The following is a 17,291-nucleotide window of genomic DNA, read 5'->3' on the forward strand; positions in this document are numbered from 1 at the left end:
GAACTCAATATTAGGCAGGTGGTCGTAATGTTATGGCTGATCAGTGTATGTCGCCATTATACAGATTAATATTAATTTTCTCTAGAATAGATCAATTATGTTAATATCTGTATTTGTATATGTATTTTAATAAGAACTTAAAGGTAATGGACTAGACTGCGAGGTGAATGAATGTTTTACTGTAAATAAGATGCGTGATAAATGTAATTATTTATTGAACATGTATTCTAGATCATAAATTCATCATAAAGCATGGGCTCTCGTGGTTTATAGCTAATACGTTACACTGTTTGTCAAACACATGTATAAAACTTCAACAGTTCTGTAATGTAGTTATGAAGTATTCAATACGTGTAATGTAGCTGTGATGTCGCCTGGAACGTTGTCAGCTCAGTGCCGTTAGAGAGGCGGAGCCGCCTTTCCCGCCTGCGGCTCGGCTCGCGCTCTCACACGTCATTGGGTGGATGAACACAACTCGAGCACGTGTGCGCTGTTTTATCATTTCAAACTGCACGCGGGCGGGATTTTTCTGTTTGCCCTTTGCGTCACGTGAGTCTGCTTGCCCTCAGTGGGTGTCGGGAATGTGACAGCTTTGAAAAAAAAGCAGGCTGAGTGGTCTCGGTGCTTCAGCGGACCATTTGCATGTGAGAAAAACCCTCGCGATGGGGAACAACGAGTCATCGGCGCTGTTTCCCCAGCAGCTGATCTCCTCCAGTCAAGCGTACAGAGCGGAGTGTCAGGTCTCCATCCGGCAAGGTTAGTTCTGCTTGTTTACCTTTAAGTAAATGCTCTGACATAAATCAAATCATCTGGGAAATACAATTTAATTAAATGCTTGTAAATGCAATACTTACATTTTAGATGTGATAAGAGAATATTAATTCACTCCATGTGGGTATGCTTATAACTGTATATTGATCAGTGCCAGTAAATATTAGTGCCAGATTAGTACCGGATTAGTGCCAGATCAGTTCCAGCACAGTGCCAGGTCAGTACCTGATCAGTGCCAGGTCAGTACCAGCTCAGTGCCAGCTCAGTGCCAGCCCAAGTGCCAGATCAGTGCAAAAAGGAGCAATTGCCCTAAGCTTTCCAGCCACAAAGTCCCCTTTCCTCAGTACAACAATACAATCGTTTACAAAATTGGTTCTTTTATTAAACTATATCTTGGGAAGCAATATTTTGCCTGCAGTCATTTGTTTCCTCATTATGCAAAACTGACACATGCTGAGAACCATGTGTCAAAAGGAGGGATGGCAGATAGTATATCTCTGCTTTGGTGTACTAGAGGCGTTACTATTTACTTTCAAAACATTTTGTGTAAAATGTGTCATTTGTGCTACTAACAACATAGAAATTAAGGAATCAAGATTAGCCCGAGCACACATAATTCAGCAGGACATGTGAAGATGAAATGTGGTGTTATTGTGCAAAACATTTTGTACGGCTTTATCTTATATACAGGCCCATTAAAGGTGCTCCTTACACCACAAACTGCAGTCAAGGTAGCAACAGATTTGTGTGTTTTTGACAAATTTGGCAAAAGCGCTTACTCTTACCTTGTGGAAGGTAACCTACAATTGCATGTGCATTTGTGCATGACCTCTTAATAATGTTCTACTTTTGCACTTGTTATGTTGTTATTATTCTGTGCACTTGAATTCCTTGAATTGTATGCGGGGCCCATCAAACTTGAACTACCCCGGACCCCCCAAAGCTCTAAATCTGGCCCTGATATTGCAACCGGTAAGCTTTGTGAACTCTGTCATCTACAAAAATAGCAAGGACACATGTTAGACTTTCTAGATGCACACAGCACTGCACGCAAGACTCTACACATACAGATTGGAAAGTGTGTATTGAAACTGTAGCAGCATTGTTTACATGATTTATAAGTTGTCTGGATATCCCGATGACTCTCTGTGGCTGTGTATTTATGCAGTATATTTATTATACTGGGTTGTGCTTGACATTCTAGAGACATTTATGTTTGCTAAGTTCATGCATTGTAATCACTGATTAGATCATCCCTCTGTGTAATCTACAGTACATGGATTAAAAGCCCAATTATAATGGGAAGCTGAAAAGTTAGTTATGTTATACAGCAATAGCAAAGAAATGGATTAGGTATGTGAATAGTGAAAATGGATTGAGATATTATTTACTGTACTTAAATGCCGGATTGTTATTGTTTATTTCTGACTAGCATGCTAAATTTTGACATTATAACTTTATAAGTTACATTACTATATAAGTTCTGTAAGCCTACTTACTATATGGACTGATCAGCCTAAACAGTTAGTTAATAAGTCTATGTATTAGAAGTAGGAAAAATGGGCAAGTGTAAGGAACTGAATAACTTTGACGAGGGCCAAAATACCAAGACTAAAAATATTGTTGCACAAACGGTATAATGAAAATGTTAATCCTGGCGATAAAAAAGTGTCAGTGTATAGTGCAGTGCAGTTTCCTGGGTATGGGGCAGTTTAGAAACCAAAAGCAGACCACTCAGAGTCATCTTGTAGACCCTTATTCATCACCAAAAACACAGCAAATGGGCACATTGGCATGGAGCAATAGAAGGATGTGGCCTGGTCCTGGGAAATCGTGTCTTTTTACCTCATGTGAAAGGCATGGTGCTTGTGTGATGATTACCTGGGAAGGCGATAGCACCAGAATGCACTGTGGGAGTAAGCAAGCTGGCAATGCACTGGCTAATGTTCTGCTTTTAAACCTAGGTCCTTGCTTTTATGTAGATGTTACACTATTGCAGATTATCTACACATATTCTTGATGCCAGTGGCTTCTTTCAGCTGGATAATGCCCCCTGACATACTGCAAAATTGTTCAGGAATCAACTGAGGAATATGACACAGATTTTATGGTGTTGCTTTAGCCTTCAAGTTCTTCAGACCTCAACTGATCAAGCACTTGTGGGATGTGCTGGACAAATAATTCCAATCCATGGAGGCCCCACCTTGCAACTTACAGGACTTCAAGGGATCTGTTGTTAATATCATGGTTCAAGATACAAAGCTTTAGACAATCTTTAGAGGTCTTGTGAAATCCCTGTCTGTGAATCAAAGCTGTTTTGGCAGCACTACGGGGACTTACACAATATTAGGCAGGTTGTTTTAATGTTATGGCTGATTGGTGTATGGTCGTATATTTTCACAGTGTTTTTTAAAATCTCTTATTTTCTTCAAGTCTGAAGAAAAACAAAGAATGTCATATTTTCATGGGAATGTTTGTTCAGACTGAGAATGTTGTACCAGAAATTTTTGTAGTGGGACAGGAAGTATTACTCCCAGGGTACTAAACCACTGGCTTCTGAACTGCTGGAGCTGTCCGTTCCCAGGACCTTTCAGTTTGTGGGAACAGTAAAATAGAAACTCTGATGACTTACCAGCGTGATATCTGACCCCTGAAATGCCACTCGTCTCTCTTTTATTAACTTCATCAACCACGAATAAATGTAATAGGGACATTTTGTAAGTATATCACTACTATGCTTTTCATTATTTTCTCATGTACGGGTCATGTAAGTGCACGCATTTTTGTATTAATGCTTGTTTTTGTATGTCCTGAGCGCATTTGGCACTTTGGACTAAGCAGTATTAATGACTTGCCTTGTCACTATTATCCAGCAGATGGCATCTATGATTCTTTGACAAAGCACAAAACCATCATTCCGTAATAATTTTACTAATATGGTTAGAAAGATAAAATATGTGGTAAACCACCATTGGTTGTTTGCACAATGTTTGCACAATGTCATAGCTTGGATATCCTGTCTATTATGGTGACTAGGATCTTAAGTGTTAGGCAGTATGAGATATACTGATTTTCTAGACTTTTACAGAAGGTGTTAGATTTAGGGCCTGGAGCTGCACAATTAGATAAAAAAAAAAAAAAAAAAAACACTTTGCAATTATTTTGACAGATATTTCGATTGCGATGTTTAACTAATAAATGACCATTTTGTATTCAAACGTATTTATCGAGGCTAAATAATAATTGTACAAATTATCTCATTAAGGATTTTTGCCAATGTTTATTTATACATAATTTTATATAACTTAAAATGTTACTTTATTTTTTGCAAACATTTACATATATGGCATTTGGCAGTTGCTCTTATCCAGAGCAACTTATATTTTATCTTATACATATAAGCAGCTGTGGGTAAATGGCATTGCTCAAGAGCCCAAAAGTGGCAGCTCGGTGGTGCTACTGTTTATTTAAGTATTAGAGATAACAAATGCAATTTTTTTTCTCAGTTTAGATTTTAGAAGTATTTCTAGCAGCACAATCCCAACAAATTTGTTCTGTGAGACAAATAATGAAAACTAAATTCTTTAAACAAACAAACAAACAAACAAACAATTAAATACTACATTTAATTAATACTTAATTAAAAGGCTCTTGAAAATACTGCTTGTTTCTCTGTTCTAAATAAAAACTTAGACTGCTACAGGTGCGCCCTCTTGTGGTGAACAAGTTGATAAATATTAGATATGTTAGCTACGGAGAAATATTACGCGATATAATCGGTTAATTCATCATAAATCTGTTGTTTTCCAAAGCGCTTTAACATTGAAAACGTGTCATCACCATTACTAACAGATTCTCGATTTTCATGTAAAATCTAGTTGCTTTTGAACTGCCAGGCCATGCTGTTGATAAGATAAGATATGATAAGATAAAGTAAACCTTTATTCGTCTCACAGTGGGGACATTTGGGTTGAATTTTTATTGTTTATGCCATAATAGTATTATTATGTATTACCACAATGAAATAAAGCACTGTATTAAACTACAGTGGATATCACACATTATATGGTCATGTACACTCAAATTCTTTGTTTCAGTTAACAAATCCACTTTACTGACAACGCTTAAATATTTAAAGGGGCCGGCATTCTTGATGAGTACGGCTCTGTTTGCTTTCATATGGGAGCGGCCAAGATTTGGCTTCGCTTTCCTAACAGACCTGTTAGACAAGCTAGACATGACTCACATCTGCAACAGTCCTTGAATGTTACCCAAGAAGATCAAGTAATTATTTTGTGATATGTTGAATCTGTATCTCAAGACACAAGTTACAAGCAGTTCACATGGTGTGTATTAAAGCCAATTCACAGTGTTATGATCAGGGGAAAGTGATGCAGATGTACACAGCGGCACATGGTGATGTCTTGGATGTTAATGAACGTGACTTTGGCTTAGAGAAGTTCAGAAAGGAAGTGTGCTAGTACACAAGCCATGCACTCTTCTCTTATCTCAAACTAAACTTCCTTTCAGTACAAAAAGATTTCATGTTCAAAAGGGTCTCTGTTCTGGTTTTTTTTTGTTGTTTTTGTGTGGCTCTAAAAAGGGAGGGTGTGTTTTACAGCAAGCTTTACTCAGAGACATTAAGCTACATAGGGTGGTTATAAAGCATGCAGGATTGTGAATAGTGCCTTGGACTAAATTCAGCTCTCATCAATCTTAATACAAACTACATCAGACACGTGTCCAGCTAAAACAGACACTGAGCGAGGAGCATATGCCTGCCTACTGAGCCCACTGCTGATTGTTAATAATGTAAAAGGATCCTTGGAGTTATTAGTTCTACTATCAGAGAGGAAGCTGCCATATTTACAGCTCTCAAAATAGCCTTCTCAGCCAGCACTCGTGCTGTATCAGTGCCCTCTTCAGAAGTGAAGGGCCACGGGAAGTGTCTCTACACACGGCGAGGGGCGGAAAGCAGGAGGAAAGAATGGCACAGATGGACGGAAGCCAGTAGAAACTCAGGGGCTAAAGGTGAAAAGCCAAATGACCAACCTTTCCCGTTAATTCAGTCTCCATTGGGGGAAGGTTACGTGATATACCGTGGTCTAGAGATGATGGCTCATCATCCTTCATTCCGGTTAGATTTGTCAGAGAAAGGAAAAAAAAAAAGACAAAGCACTGGCAATGGGTGAACTGCCAACTGCCTGTTAGACTCATCACTGTGGTTCAAGGAGTTTCAGTAGGTTAACTAACCGCCAAGAAGATCCCTTGAGTTAAATTTTGATAACAATAACATGACTATTAACCAAAGTTCAATCTAAAATAAGAAAAAAAAATCCCATTTACCGTTGTCTAAAAATGTCTGAGCCTTCCTCTGACTTTTTTGACCTAATCTGAAAAAGGCGCCTTCACAATGCTGTTTGTGTTGGAGTGGAGCTTAGGATGAGGGAGCCAAAATAATCAGATCTAATCAAAAGAAAATAAGTGAGCTGCCTTGGGGTTTCCACTGGCCTTGCTTCTGATCGCATCTGCCAATATGCAAGCTGTTACGGGATTCACCCTAGAAAATATACAACACACTATCACTAAATGTTATTTCACACAATAGGCATTGTGTTTCTTCTAACGTCCTAGGAAATTTGTGCTCACTACGTTAAGATTCTTTATTTTTAGAGGACCGAAATGACCTTTTATATTCAATTTACATGTGTTGGGTCAGAAGCCAATAACCTGAAAAAGCTAAACACTGAAAAGTATTGGACAATTAAGCTTGGACTAAAGCTATATTGGACTGTAGTAATTAGGGGTTTAATGGTGTGTGTATTCAAATTTGTACCGTTCAGCACAGGACGTTGTGATCTGGTTAAAATTCTGTTCAATAGAACAGGCAGGACAACATTGAGGACTTCAGCGATATGGGTTTTGTACAGGTTTAAAAAGTCACAGAAACAACAAGTTTATTTAAAACAAAATTCCGCATTCCATCAAGTGCTAATTTCCTGGTACATTTAGTTAACTTATAGAAATTATATATCAAATATATATATATATATATATAAGTATATATATATACTGTATATCATGTCATAGCCTTATTCTAAAATGGATTGAATAAATTTTTTTTTCTCGTAAATTCAGTTGATTGGACATGATTTGGAAAGGCACACACCTGTCTATATAAGGTCCCACAGTTGACAGGTCAGAGCACAAACCAAGCATGAAGTCAAAGGAATTGTCTGTAGACCTCCGAGACAGGATTGTCTCGAGGCACAAATCTGGGAAAGGTTACAGAAAAATTTCTGCTGCTTTGAAGGTCCCAATAAGCACAATGGCTTTCATCATCCGTAAATAGAAGAAGTTCTAAACAACCAGGCTGGCCGGCCATCTAAACTAAGCGATCGGGGGAGAAGGGGGTTAGTCAGGGAGGTGACCAAGAACCCGATGGTTACTCTGTCAGAGCTCCAGAGATCCTATGTGGAGAGAAGAGAACCTTCCAGAAGGACAACCATCTCTGCAGCAATCCACCAATCAGGCCTATATCGTGAAGTGGCCAGACGGAAGTCACTCCTTAGTAAAAGGCACATGGGAGCCCATCTGGAGTTTGCCAAAAGGCACCTGAAGGACTCTCAGACCATGAGAAACAAAATTCTCAGGTTTAATGAGACTCTTTGGCCACTCTACCATGTAGGCCCTTCTCCCCTGCTCGCTCAGTTTAGATGGCCGGTCAGCTCTAGGAAGTGTCCTGGTGGTTTTGAACTTCTTCTACTTAAGGATGATGGAGGCCCCTGTGCTCATTGGGACATTCAAAGCAGCAGAAATTTTCTGTAACCTTCCCCAGATTTGTGCCTCGAGACAATCCTTTGACTTCATGCTTGGTTTGTGCTCTGACCTGACAACTGTGGGACCTTATATAGACAGGTGTGTGCCTTTCCAAATCATGTCCAATCAACTGAATTTACCACAGGTGGACTTCAATTAAGCTGCTGATGCAGAAACATCTTAAGGATGATCAGGGGAAACAGGATGCGCCTGAGCTTAATTTTGCAAAGGCTGTGAATACATAATTTGCTAAAATCTCAAGTTTAATCCATTTTAGAATAGGGTGACATAATAAAAAATGAGGAAAAAGTGATGCGCTGTGAATTCCTTCCGGATGCACTATACATATATATATATATATATATATATATATATATATATATATATATATATATGAATTATATGTAATCTATTATTTATATATCAATTCAGACTTTGCTATGTATAGTAAGTGTTTTAAAATTAAACAAATAAAAAAAAAATCACAGATGCTCTCTAGTATATTACCTAGTGTTGAAAGATGAATTTTGGTAACTAATAAATATATGAGACCAGAAATATAAGTTACCTTCATGCAATTGTTTCTAGTGCCATAATTTACTTTTAGTTTATATAAATTCATTTAAATACTAAATAGTACATTTAGTAGTTACATTTTGCAATTTTAATTTTAATATATGTTAATATATGTTAAAATAATCACAATGTGAACTTTGCAACCCTCGATATGTAGATGTAGGTTTTTTTTGTGCATTCATTATATATTCAAGAAATTATAGCCTGTTCACCACTGTTTATAAATTTGTACAACTTGATATGTTTACATCTTAAAATCATAATCAGTAATAAACATTCTTCACCGTTTCACCCCTACCAGTAGGTCATACAGAGCTTTCATCAAAAACTGGATATTTAAGAGTAGAGGCCGCCTTCATCAGCAGAGGTGGAGGGTGACTAAGTACATTTACTTTGTTACTGTACTTGGGTACATATTCCACACATTTGTACTTCACCTGAGTAGTTTTATTATAGGATACTTTTTTTTACTTTTACTTCACTACATCCTACAGCAAAAGTCTGTACTTTATTTCGCTTCACTACATTTTTGCATGGGGTTGCGTTAAATAACACCTAAGTGGTGCATTGTATTTGAAGCAGGAATATCGCAATTTAATGACTATTATGCCTAACTATGTGATTTGGTAGTGTAGAAGGTGTTTAAAATCAGAAGCAGAGCTGGTTGCAGAAAGCAAATTTTCACTGTCGGGAAACACAGAGAGAGAGAGAGAGAGAGAGAGAGAGAATTACTATGACAAAGGTCATAGTATGTCATATGTACATGATGTGTGTTTTTTATCCATGACTGTAAATCAGAATGCCTGCTATTTATTAAAAGGATCAGTTATCAGAGCGCTCTCTGACTAAGAACAAAGGTTTTATTTAAAGCAAACTGTTGCAACAGGTCTCCTCGACAGTTCGAGCCGAAGAGCCCCGTCTCTTTTCTACAGGTACATTATTCAGTATGGTGAAGCATTCTTTTGTGATGACTCCCTTTCCATTCCCAGGCAGATAATTCTCAAAGCCCTCTCTGTTTTTGCAAGAACACAGGCTCACACTCCCTAGGTCAACCCTGAACTTCTTTCCTTATCACTCACGCAGGAAGGCACAATTAAAAATTTCCATCACATCTGACACTGTATGAAGGCAAACTGCACTGTTATGAGTGTAAAAATAGTGGCTCATAATAATATGAGGGGTAGTGGAAAAATAAGCTGCTTGAAAATATAGAGAAAAAAAAAGAATTACAGACATGTGAATACAGTGTCACTTTAAGAAATCCAGGGAGGTGGATGCAGGGTCAGGCTTTTCTTTATTTCTAAGAACCACCATTCATAAATAGATCTATATGACTGTAGGACACAGGTGTGCTCTTACTATGTGTCTGTTTTTTCCTTTCTATAAATTGAGTACAGTTTGCAATATGATTTTGTACGCATAGAGCTAATAGTATGATGGAACATGTTTGGGATGACTGAAAACATGCTTTCTGTTTTATACTAGGAAATTTCTTTTCTGGGGAAAAGACAGGGTTTGAATTTATGCTGATTTTTCTTTTATAGACTGTCATGTTGGCTTCTCTAGTTGTCATTTTTTTAATCTGACATGAGCGCATATGGTGATTTAGGCAATGATGTCAAATCAGTCCTAATTCATGTTTTACGTGAGCACTGTACTAGGTCACATTTATATTTATTGAATTATGAAGTCAGATGTCAGTAGGGAAGTCACTGGCGTGTTTATCAGCACATGAATAGATGAATGTCTTTCATCGTACTATACTGAGCCAGTAAATAATCAGTGTCCAGAACAGCAGGCCAAAAGCAGCTCATAATGTCTCGACCCCAGCGAAGAGCCCAGTAGCCAGTCTCTCCAGGGGGCCCATTTGCTTTGGCAACAGGGTGTTGCTAACCTTGTGCAGAGTAGATGCCACAAGGTTCGCTTGACTAGTTTAAAGCTGGTATTAAAATAGCACTTGACAGAGGACAGAGCAGCTGGGCATGGCTGTGTGTGTGTGTGTGTGTGTGTAAGAGAGAGAGAGAGAGAGAGAAGTAACATCAATATAATGAAGCACTCAAATGTTGTATTTAAAATAGACCTTTACAATCATGTGATCAACATGATTCAGAATCATTGGCACCCTTCCAGAGAGTAATTCCTATTTTAATTATATTCTAATTTAAATCTGAACATTTGAAGATTGTACAGTACATTCTTCTCAAAAATGTTTAACTCTACATTTTTCCTAGTGCAATTGTTCTTTTATTGCAGTAAAATCTCTCCATCTTCCTTTCTTCTCTTATATTTCTATTTTTATCTCACGAACAGTCATAACAAGCATTTCACTGCATATCATACTTTGGTTTGTTATGTACGTGACAATTAAAATTAGAATTAGAATTTTTTATTTTAATTACAAAGATAAAACAATGATCACGTTTTCTGTTAGCTAAAGAAACCTTGTTCTGAGACAGCTGTCATTACCACTTTGTCTTGTAAATGAAAAATTTAAACGTTTTAGAAGAAAAAAACAATAACTTTAAGATAAATATGCAAAAATAACATCAGGCTTCTAGATGATGCAAAATGATTTTAATTATTAAGGCAACAATTAAAAATTTATTCAGACTACTGATACGGTGTCTTTCAGATACAGTATGAATCAGATACAGAAATAGTCTCCAACTGATATTTGGCAAACTTTTCTCTGAAATCGCCAGATTGTTGCATCTGTAATAATGACACTTATACTGTATATTCAAATCAACACATGTTATGCGCAAACACATAACGACAGGCCCAAACACACACACACACACACACACACAGCGCCTGTGCGGATAAACGGAAACACCTGTCTGTCTGGATTTCTTTTTTCTTTTTTTGAATAGAAGGTTAAAAATCCATTTCTTTCTCAACCTGTCGTTAGGTGTATGCGCGCGCATAATTTGACACCAAATTTGACGTGCCAATTTACAAACACAAAAAAGAACTACATAAAAATAATGAATACAAAATATAAAGTAAAAATAAAACGAATTAACCTGCACTTTACCTTTAAAAAAAGTAACAATTTTACAATAAATCTTTCCGTTTATGCGCGCAGGCGCTGTGTGTGTGTGTTTGGGTCTGTCGTTATGTGTGCGCCCAGGTAATTTGACACCGTGCCGGTTTACACACTCTCTCTCTCTCTCTCTCTCTCTCTCTCTCTCGCCTTTAGTGTGTGTGTGTGTGTGTGTGTGTGTGTTTGTGAACCGGCTCTATGTCAAATAACAGGATTTAATTTGTCGTGATTTGACTTTTTTTTTTAAAGATAAAGTGCAGGTTAATTTGTTTTATTTTTACTTTATATTTTGTATGAATTATTTTTATGTATTTATTTTTTTGGTCTGTGGAATGAATAATTTGAGTTTCCATTATTTCTTATGGGAAAATTAAATTTGGTTTATAAGTGTTTTGAAATACGAGCCCACTTCCGGAACGAATTATGCTCGTAATTCAAGGTTCCACTGTACTGTAGCCATAACATTAAAACCATCTGCCTGATATTGTTTAATTCCCACTTTTGCCACCCAAACAGCTCTGAAACATCCAGACAATGAATTCACAAAAAAATCAGAATGTATTCTGTGGTATCTGACAACAAGCCATTAGCAGCAGATTCTTTATGTCTTGTACGTTGCGAGATGGGGCCTCCATGAATTACAATCTGTTTGTCCAACACATCTCACAGATTTTCGATTGGATTAAGTCATCTGTCATGTTCCTTTACCCATTCATGAACGAAGTTTGCAGAGTGGTTCAACGTATTATTCTGTTTAAAGAGGGTATTGGCATTAGGTTATACAGTTGCCATGAAGGGGTATACTTGGTCTGCAACAATGTTTAGATGTACTGTAGGTGGTACAGAGGTACTGTAGGTGGTTTCCCAGCAGAACATTCGCACAGAGCATCACTCCATTGACCAAATTGACTTTATTCCATAGTGCATCCTGGTGACATCACTTCTTTAGGTAAGTGATGCAAAAACACTTGGGTGTCCTAATGATGAAGAAAACAAAGAAAATAAAGAAAACATTATTTGTTGGACTAGGCCACCTTGCACGATGACAACAGGCTATGATGCACTGTGTGTTCTGACACCTTTCTGTCCTAGTCTAAATTAGTTTATTTCAGCAATTTACGCTACAAGTGTTCTTGTGTAAATTTTTTACATATTGACTAGCCTTTTGCTCCTCACACAAACCTTGGGTGATTATGATCTGTTCTCCAGTTGGACCAGCTTCAATAGCTACAAAGCTCTGTATCACAATTTAGCCCCATGGGATGTAGTATTACTTATAATAGCCCTTGTTCAGGGCTTCTAAGGGGGTCAACGAAATAGGAGTCTGTGAGAGTGCTTATGACATACACAGGAAGACATACCCGTTTGGAGATAGAGTGGGATTATTAATTGGGAAAAAGAAGAGCGAAAACACAACCAGAGCTCCGCCTTTAAAAATAAAAATAAACTTTCTCACCCTCTCTGGACAAGTTGACCCTTACTAAGGCTTATGTGTGATTTTATGTGCTTTTTACAGTTTAACTTGTAACTGAGAGCACATTGTAGACTGGTGGCGTGGCGCTCTCTGTTGCTCAATCACATCAGCTGTTTTAGAAGACCTTAGCTGGGGCTTAGGCTTTTGTTTTTGCCTTGGTCTTGTTTTGGCCCTGATACCTTGCCGGTGTTACCTGATAATCGCATGAGGTATGCAGGTATCACTTAAGGACCCTTAAATAAACCCACCAACAGGTGTTCACGGTGATTGTGCTTACAGCGCTGTCGCCTGACAACCATGACAAGAGTTTATTATATCTACGGTACATTATTTTAATTATTAAAGGGTACTGATATATCTGGTTTTAACTGTACTTAGACAACATCAGCGTACAAGGCATCAGTAAACTGATGACTAACCAGAATATTGTTCAAATAGAGTTCAAACCCTAGAAACCAAATGTTGAGTAACGCGTTTAACCCTCGATCACACAGCTACATGCATGGTTTCAAATCTGCCTTCTTTGTTAAGTCACTTTCGGTTAAATCATCTAGCAAATGAATAAATGCTTATGGTTCATAGGATCTTCGCCAAAAAGACTTGTGTGACTGTGCAGAGTTGCCTTGGTTTCTTTCATACAGGGCACAGAGCTCTTAAGCAATAAAGGCTGACTCACTTTTTAAAACAGCCTACAGCATGATGAGATGTTGCAGACATGGCAAACGGGGTTGCCTGGCCTCTGACTGGATTACTGAAAGATTGAATTCACCTCTCATTAATCTCAAATTCATGTGGCTCTCATTAAATCTTACAATGTCTAAGCCCTGTTTAGAACACATGGCTACATTCCACTGGTTTGCAGAAGCGGAGGTCCCTGAAACAACAGTATAACTTTTCTCGATATTTTTTTGTGGTAAGTTCCCTCAGACGTACCCAGTCACCATTCACACATTTGGAACCTCATGCAGTTTTGCAGTTTGTTTTCCAGGCTGTGGTAGTCAGAAGAACGTTAACATGAGCTCGGAGATCTGTGGTGAACCTTGACCAAAGGACGTCAAATCCCGTTGACCGCCAGGTTGTACAGGTGCCAGTCTTATGCGTCTATGTGTGAGTGCAAGATTTTAAACAACAGTGATTATTTTGGAGAGATGGGGTAAAAAAAAATCGATTCGGTGATAATATTGTGATTCTTTTTTGTGGTAATTAATGTATCGCCACCTTGATTTTCCTTAAAATCATGTATTAATTTAAATTTGTTTGCATGTTGCAGTTCCCCTAAAATGCTACAGACGGTGCGCTCTATACTTCACGCACTGGCAGGCAGCACAGAGTGCGGTTTGTTTAAAATTGCAACAAAATTAAAAAAAAATTATATAGAATCTAGATATTAAAAAAATTATGATACTTATAGAATTGCAATACAAAGCGAATCGCCACCTAGGTATCGTGATAATATTGAATCGGCTGGTCCCTGGTAATCCAAACCCTGTTGTTTTGCATCAGCCAGGACAACACAAAATTCAGATATAAATATAGAAAAAGAAGGATTAATGCATCCAACACCAATGCATGTGACATTTGTGTTCTCATATTGTACGTAGTTATAGTTCATTGCTTATATTATTGACACTGGCAATCATACATCACCACTGCTAAAAGGAAAGTCCTTTCCTATTCTTCGAAATAACCAGAGGCACTAAGAAACTTCCTTTCATTCAATGAAAGATTGCTGATCTGTTTAAAAAGTCACCCAAATCATAAACATTGTTTAGAGTTGGTTGATAATAATAGCAGTAGTAGTCTAGGTTTGTCTACATTCTCCTGGGATTTGACCTTAGGGCTTTGTGTGGCAGCTGAAACATCAATGCTGTTTTGTGATTCTTTATGGGAGGTAGAACTTGAAACTGCATGCAGATGACATAAGAAGCTCCACACAGCGCATTATGTGCATTCTCTTTTGCCTTTGTAGTATTTCAGTGTAATTTTAGTCTAAATTTGTAATTAGTTCTTAATTATTATGTCTCCTTAGGCAATACCACAACAAAACGACCTCGAGTGTGATATTGCTTTTATATCATCTATGTTAACTTCCGGGATTTCAGGGTTGAATACCAAATAACATTAAATAGACAGCTGTATTTGTTTCACCAAGTAGTGCGCTTGAAATGGTTAGAGAGTGATTTGGGATTCAGCCTTGTTTTAGTAGCTAGGTAGCTCTATGGCTCATATTAGCTATAAAGAGAACAACACGGAGGATTCAGAGACACTTGGAACTAATTAGAAGCAATTACTAAGCAAAGAAAGTGTTGTTTTGGATTGCATATTATCAGTTGTGTTTTCTTGCTAAAAATGTTTCCATGACTTGTTGTTGCATGAATGTTGGTTTTGGCAGGCAGCTGCTCTGCCCTCTTTCCAGTACTGCAGACCGTCCCAACCTACTTTTACCCCAGCTGGTGACTAATAATTAGTGTAACTAGATATAGATATAGAGTGATACATATAGTTAATAACTCTCATTCAATCAAATTACCGGGTCAGAAATAACTGTTGTATGACAGATATTTTATTTAGTTTTTCAGAAATTGTAAGGACACTAGCTAAAGATTTTTTTGTATAAATCTTTTTTTTTTTTGATTGATAAACCTATTTTGTTCATTTTAAGCATTTTACCAGAAAAAAACCTGTTCCTAAATGACTGGTGTCATACCAGAACCAGGTCCCTTTAAACTGGTTCACTTACAGTATGGAGAGCAAATGCTGACGTGCTTTCAGGTTCATTTCTAAACTAAATATTGAGCTTTGCAGAAAGTTAATGACATCCTGGCACATTGTTATTTTATTGAAACAAGTTCAATATTTAAATATACTGGACAAAAGGATCAGCTAATCTTATTGTTTCCAGTGTTTTGAGATACCAAAGAACTCCTGACAGTTTGGACACAGCAGTTCAATAATTCATATGTACTTTACTGAATAAAAAAACATGATGTGTACTTCTGTAAAATAATCAGGGTGATGTAAAGTGCAGCACTTGTGGTTATTTTCCTATAACAACAAGTGTCCTATTCCTCTTATACTACTTTATGTTTATACATTAATGTTAAGAGTATGAAAGTGCTCAGTATGAAAAAGCTCATTTTTTTGCACTTTTTCACTGATTGGGGGAAAATAAACTTAGTTCAGGGAATTATGAAGAAGTGAAGGAGAATTGTAGCCCCAAATGGTTAACCACAAGAAATCCAGCAGAGCTACTCCTAACCGCTGCCATAACACTTTTGAGATTATCACCCCACACCACATCTCCTTGGCACCAATAAGAATTCACATTTTAAGAGTTGAACATTGACGCTGGAAACCCATCGCTCCAAATGGTGCCTGAACTGCGCTGTAAAATGTAATGATGTCAAATGGCCTTGTGTTTTCTTTTAATGGACTCATTAGTTGATATTTAACACTGAGCCACTCCATCATAGGGGTCTATTTTATATTACTTATGGTGGACATGAACAGCATTGTACTAGTCTCATATCTTTTACTATTTTTTATATGAGCACATATCTGACACATTTGACAGTTTCTGTTTTACAATGCAACTTTTTCCCTTTTTCTTTTTTTTTTATAAGAGCCTTTTTTGGGTATGTATATAAGCCATACACAGGCATTTTGGACAACAGATATATTTTAAAGATTGTATATGTAGGTTTCGTTTGTACTATTTGTTCATTCATAGAAGACATAAACGAACAGCAACTTTAACCTTAAGTTAAAGTAATAAAAAAGTTTTTATAATTCATGATAAAACATTGGGACAAACATAACAGCTTCCCCTCACATTGCACATGTCTCATGTTTTGCTAATTGCTTTATTTTTTTGGTCCGTCCATGTGCCATCTGGCACATTGGGTGGCAAGTACTCCCCACCCTGGAATTTTCCATGGAAGTTACTGACATACTGGTTACTGACCACGAGTTGGGATGCCAGCTTGATGCCGATTGTCATTCACACACTAAGGGCAGTTTGGGAACTAAGTAGCTTAACCTGAATGTTTTTGGATTGGGAAGAAACCGGAGTACCTGTAAGAAACCCAGCAAGCACGAGACCATGCAAACTTCATGCACATAGACTGTGAAGCGGGTCATTTTTAAAAATAAATATTAGAGTGATATGCATTTTATCTCCAAAATTACTGCATTCTGATATGGTGTTTGCACAGTATCCAAACTGTATCATGTCCAGTTTTACAGACCTAATCTGGATTTTATTTTATTTTATTTTTTACACTTTTAACTGTTTTAAAAATGTAATTTTTTTTTTTATCGCTGTTGTCTGGTATTTTTGTGGTGCTTTCCTATAATGTGCTCACATTTACTAGCCTTGAAAGCATTTTTCCAAAGTGATCCAGTGGTAAACATGCAGCGCTCTCAGTGCTCAGGCCAGTGGTTTGGTATCATCATTGTTTTCAAGTCATTTTTCAAAGTCACAATGTGTTGGGGACATTTGTTCATCTTATTTCATTGTCATGTAGTTGAAGTTGTTCTGGCATCAAAAATCATGACTATGATTATAAAAAAAGCTATAATTTCTGATGAGAAATTATGATTTGA

At 37.3% G+C, this 17,291-nt stretch overlaps 1 protein-coding gene across 3 annotated transcripts in view; it reads left to right on the forward strand.

Annotated features, from left to right (window-relative positions):
• The first annotated feature begins 493 nt into the window (after nt 1-493).
• Nucleotides 494-17,291, forward strand: part of neurl1b (neuralized E3 ubiquitin protein ligase 1B) — a 39,684-nt gene continuing 22,886 nt past the window's right edge. The window contains exons 1-2 of one of the 3 annotated variants that reach the window (XM_053506399.1): nt 494-755; nt 1,677-1,743. In XM_053506399.1, the coding sequence (XP_053362374.1) occupies nt 663-755; nt 1,677-1,743 (160 nt within the window). In that variant the 5' untranslated portion in view covers nt 494-662. Of the gene's footprint in view, nt 757-1,676; nt 1,744-17,291 lie in introns of all 3 variants that reach the window. The other 2 variants (XM_053506401.1, XM_053506400.1) reach the window with 2 other exon arrangements.

Source organism: Clarias gariepinus, chromosome 10, assembly GCF_024256425.1.
Source record: "Clarias gariepinus isolate MV-2021 ecotype Netherlands chromosome 10, CGAR_prim_01v2, whole genome shotgun sequence".
NCBI lineage: Eukaryota > Metazoa > Chordata > Actinopteri > Siluriformes > Clariidae > Clarias > Clarias gariepinus.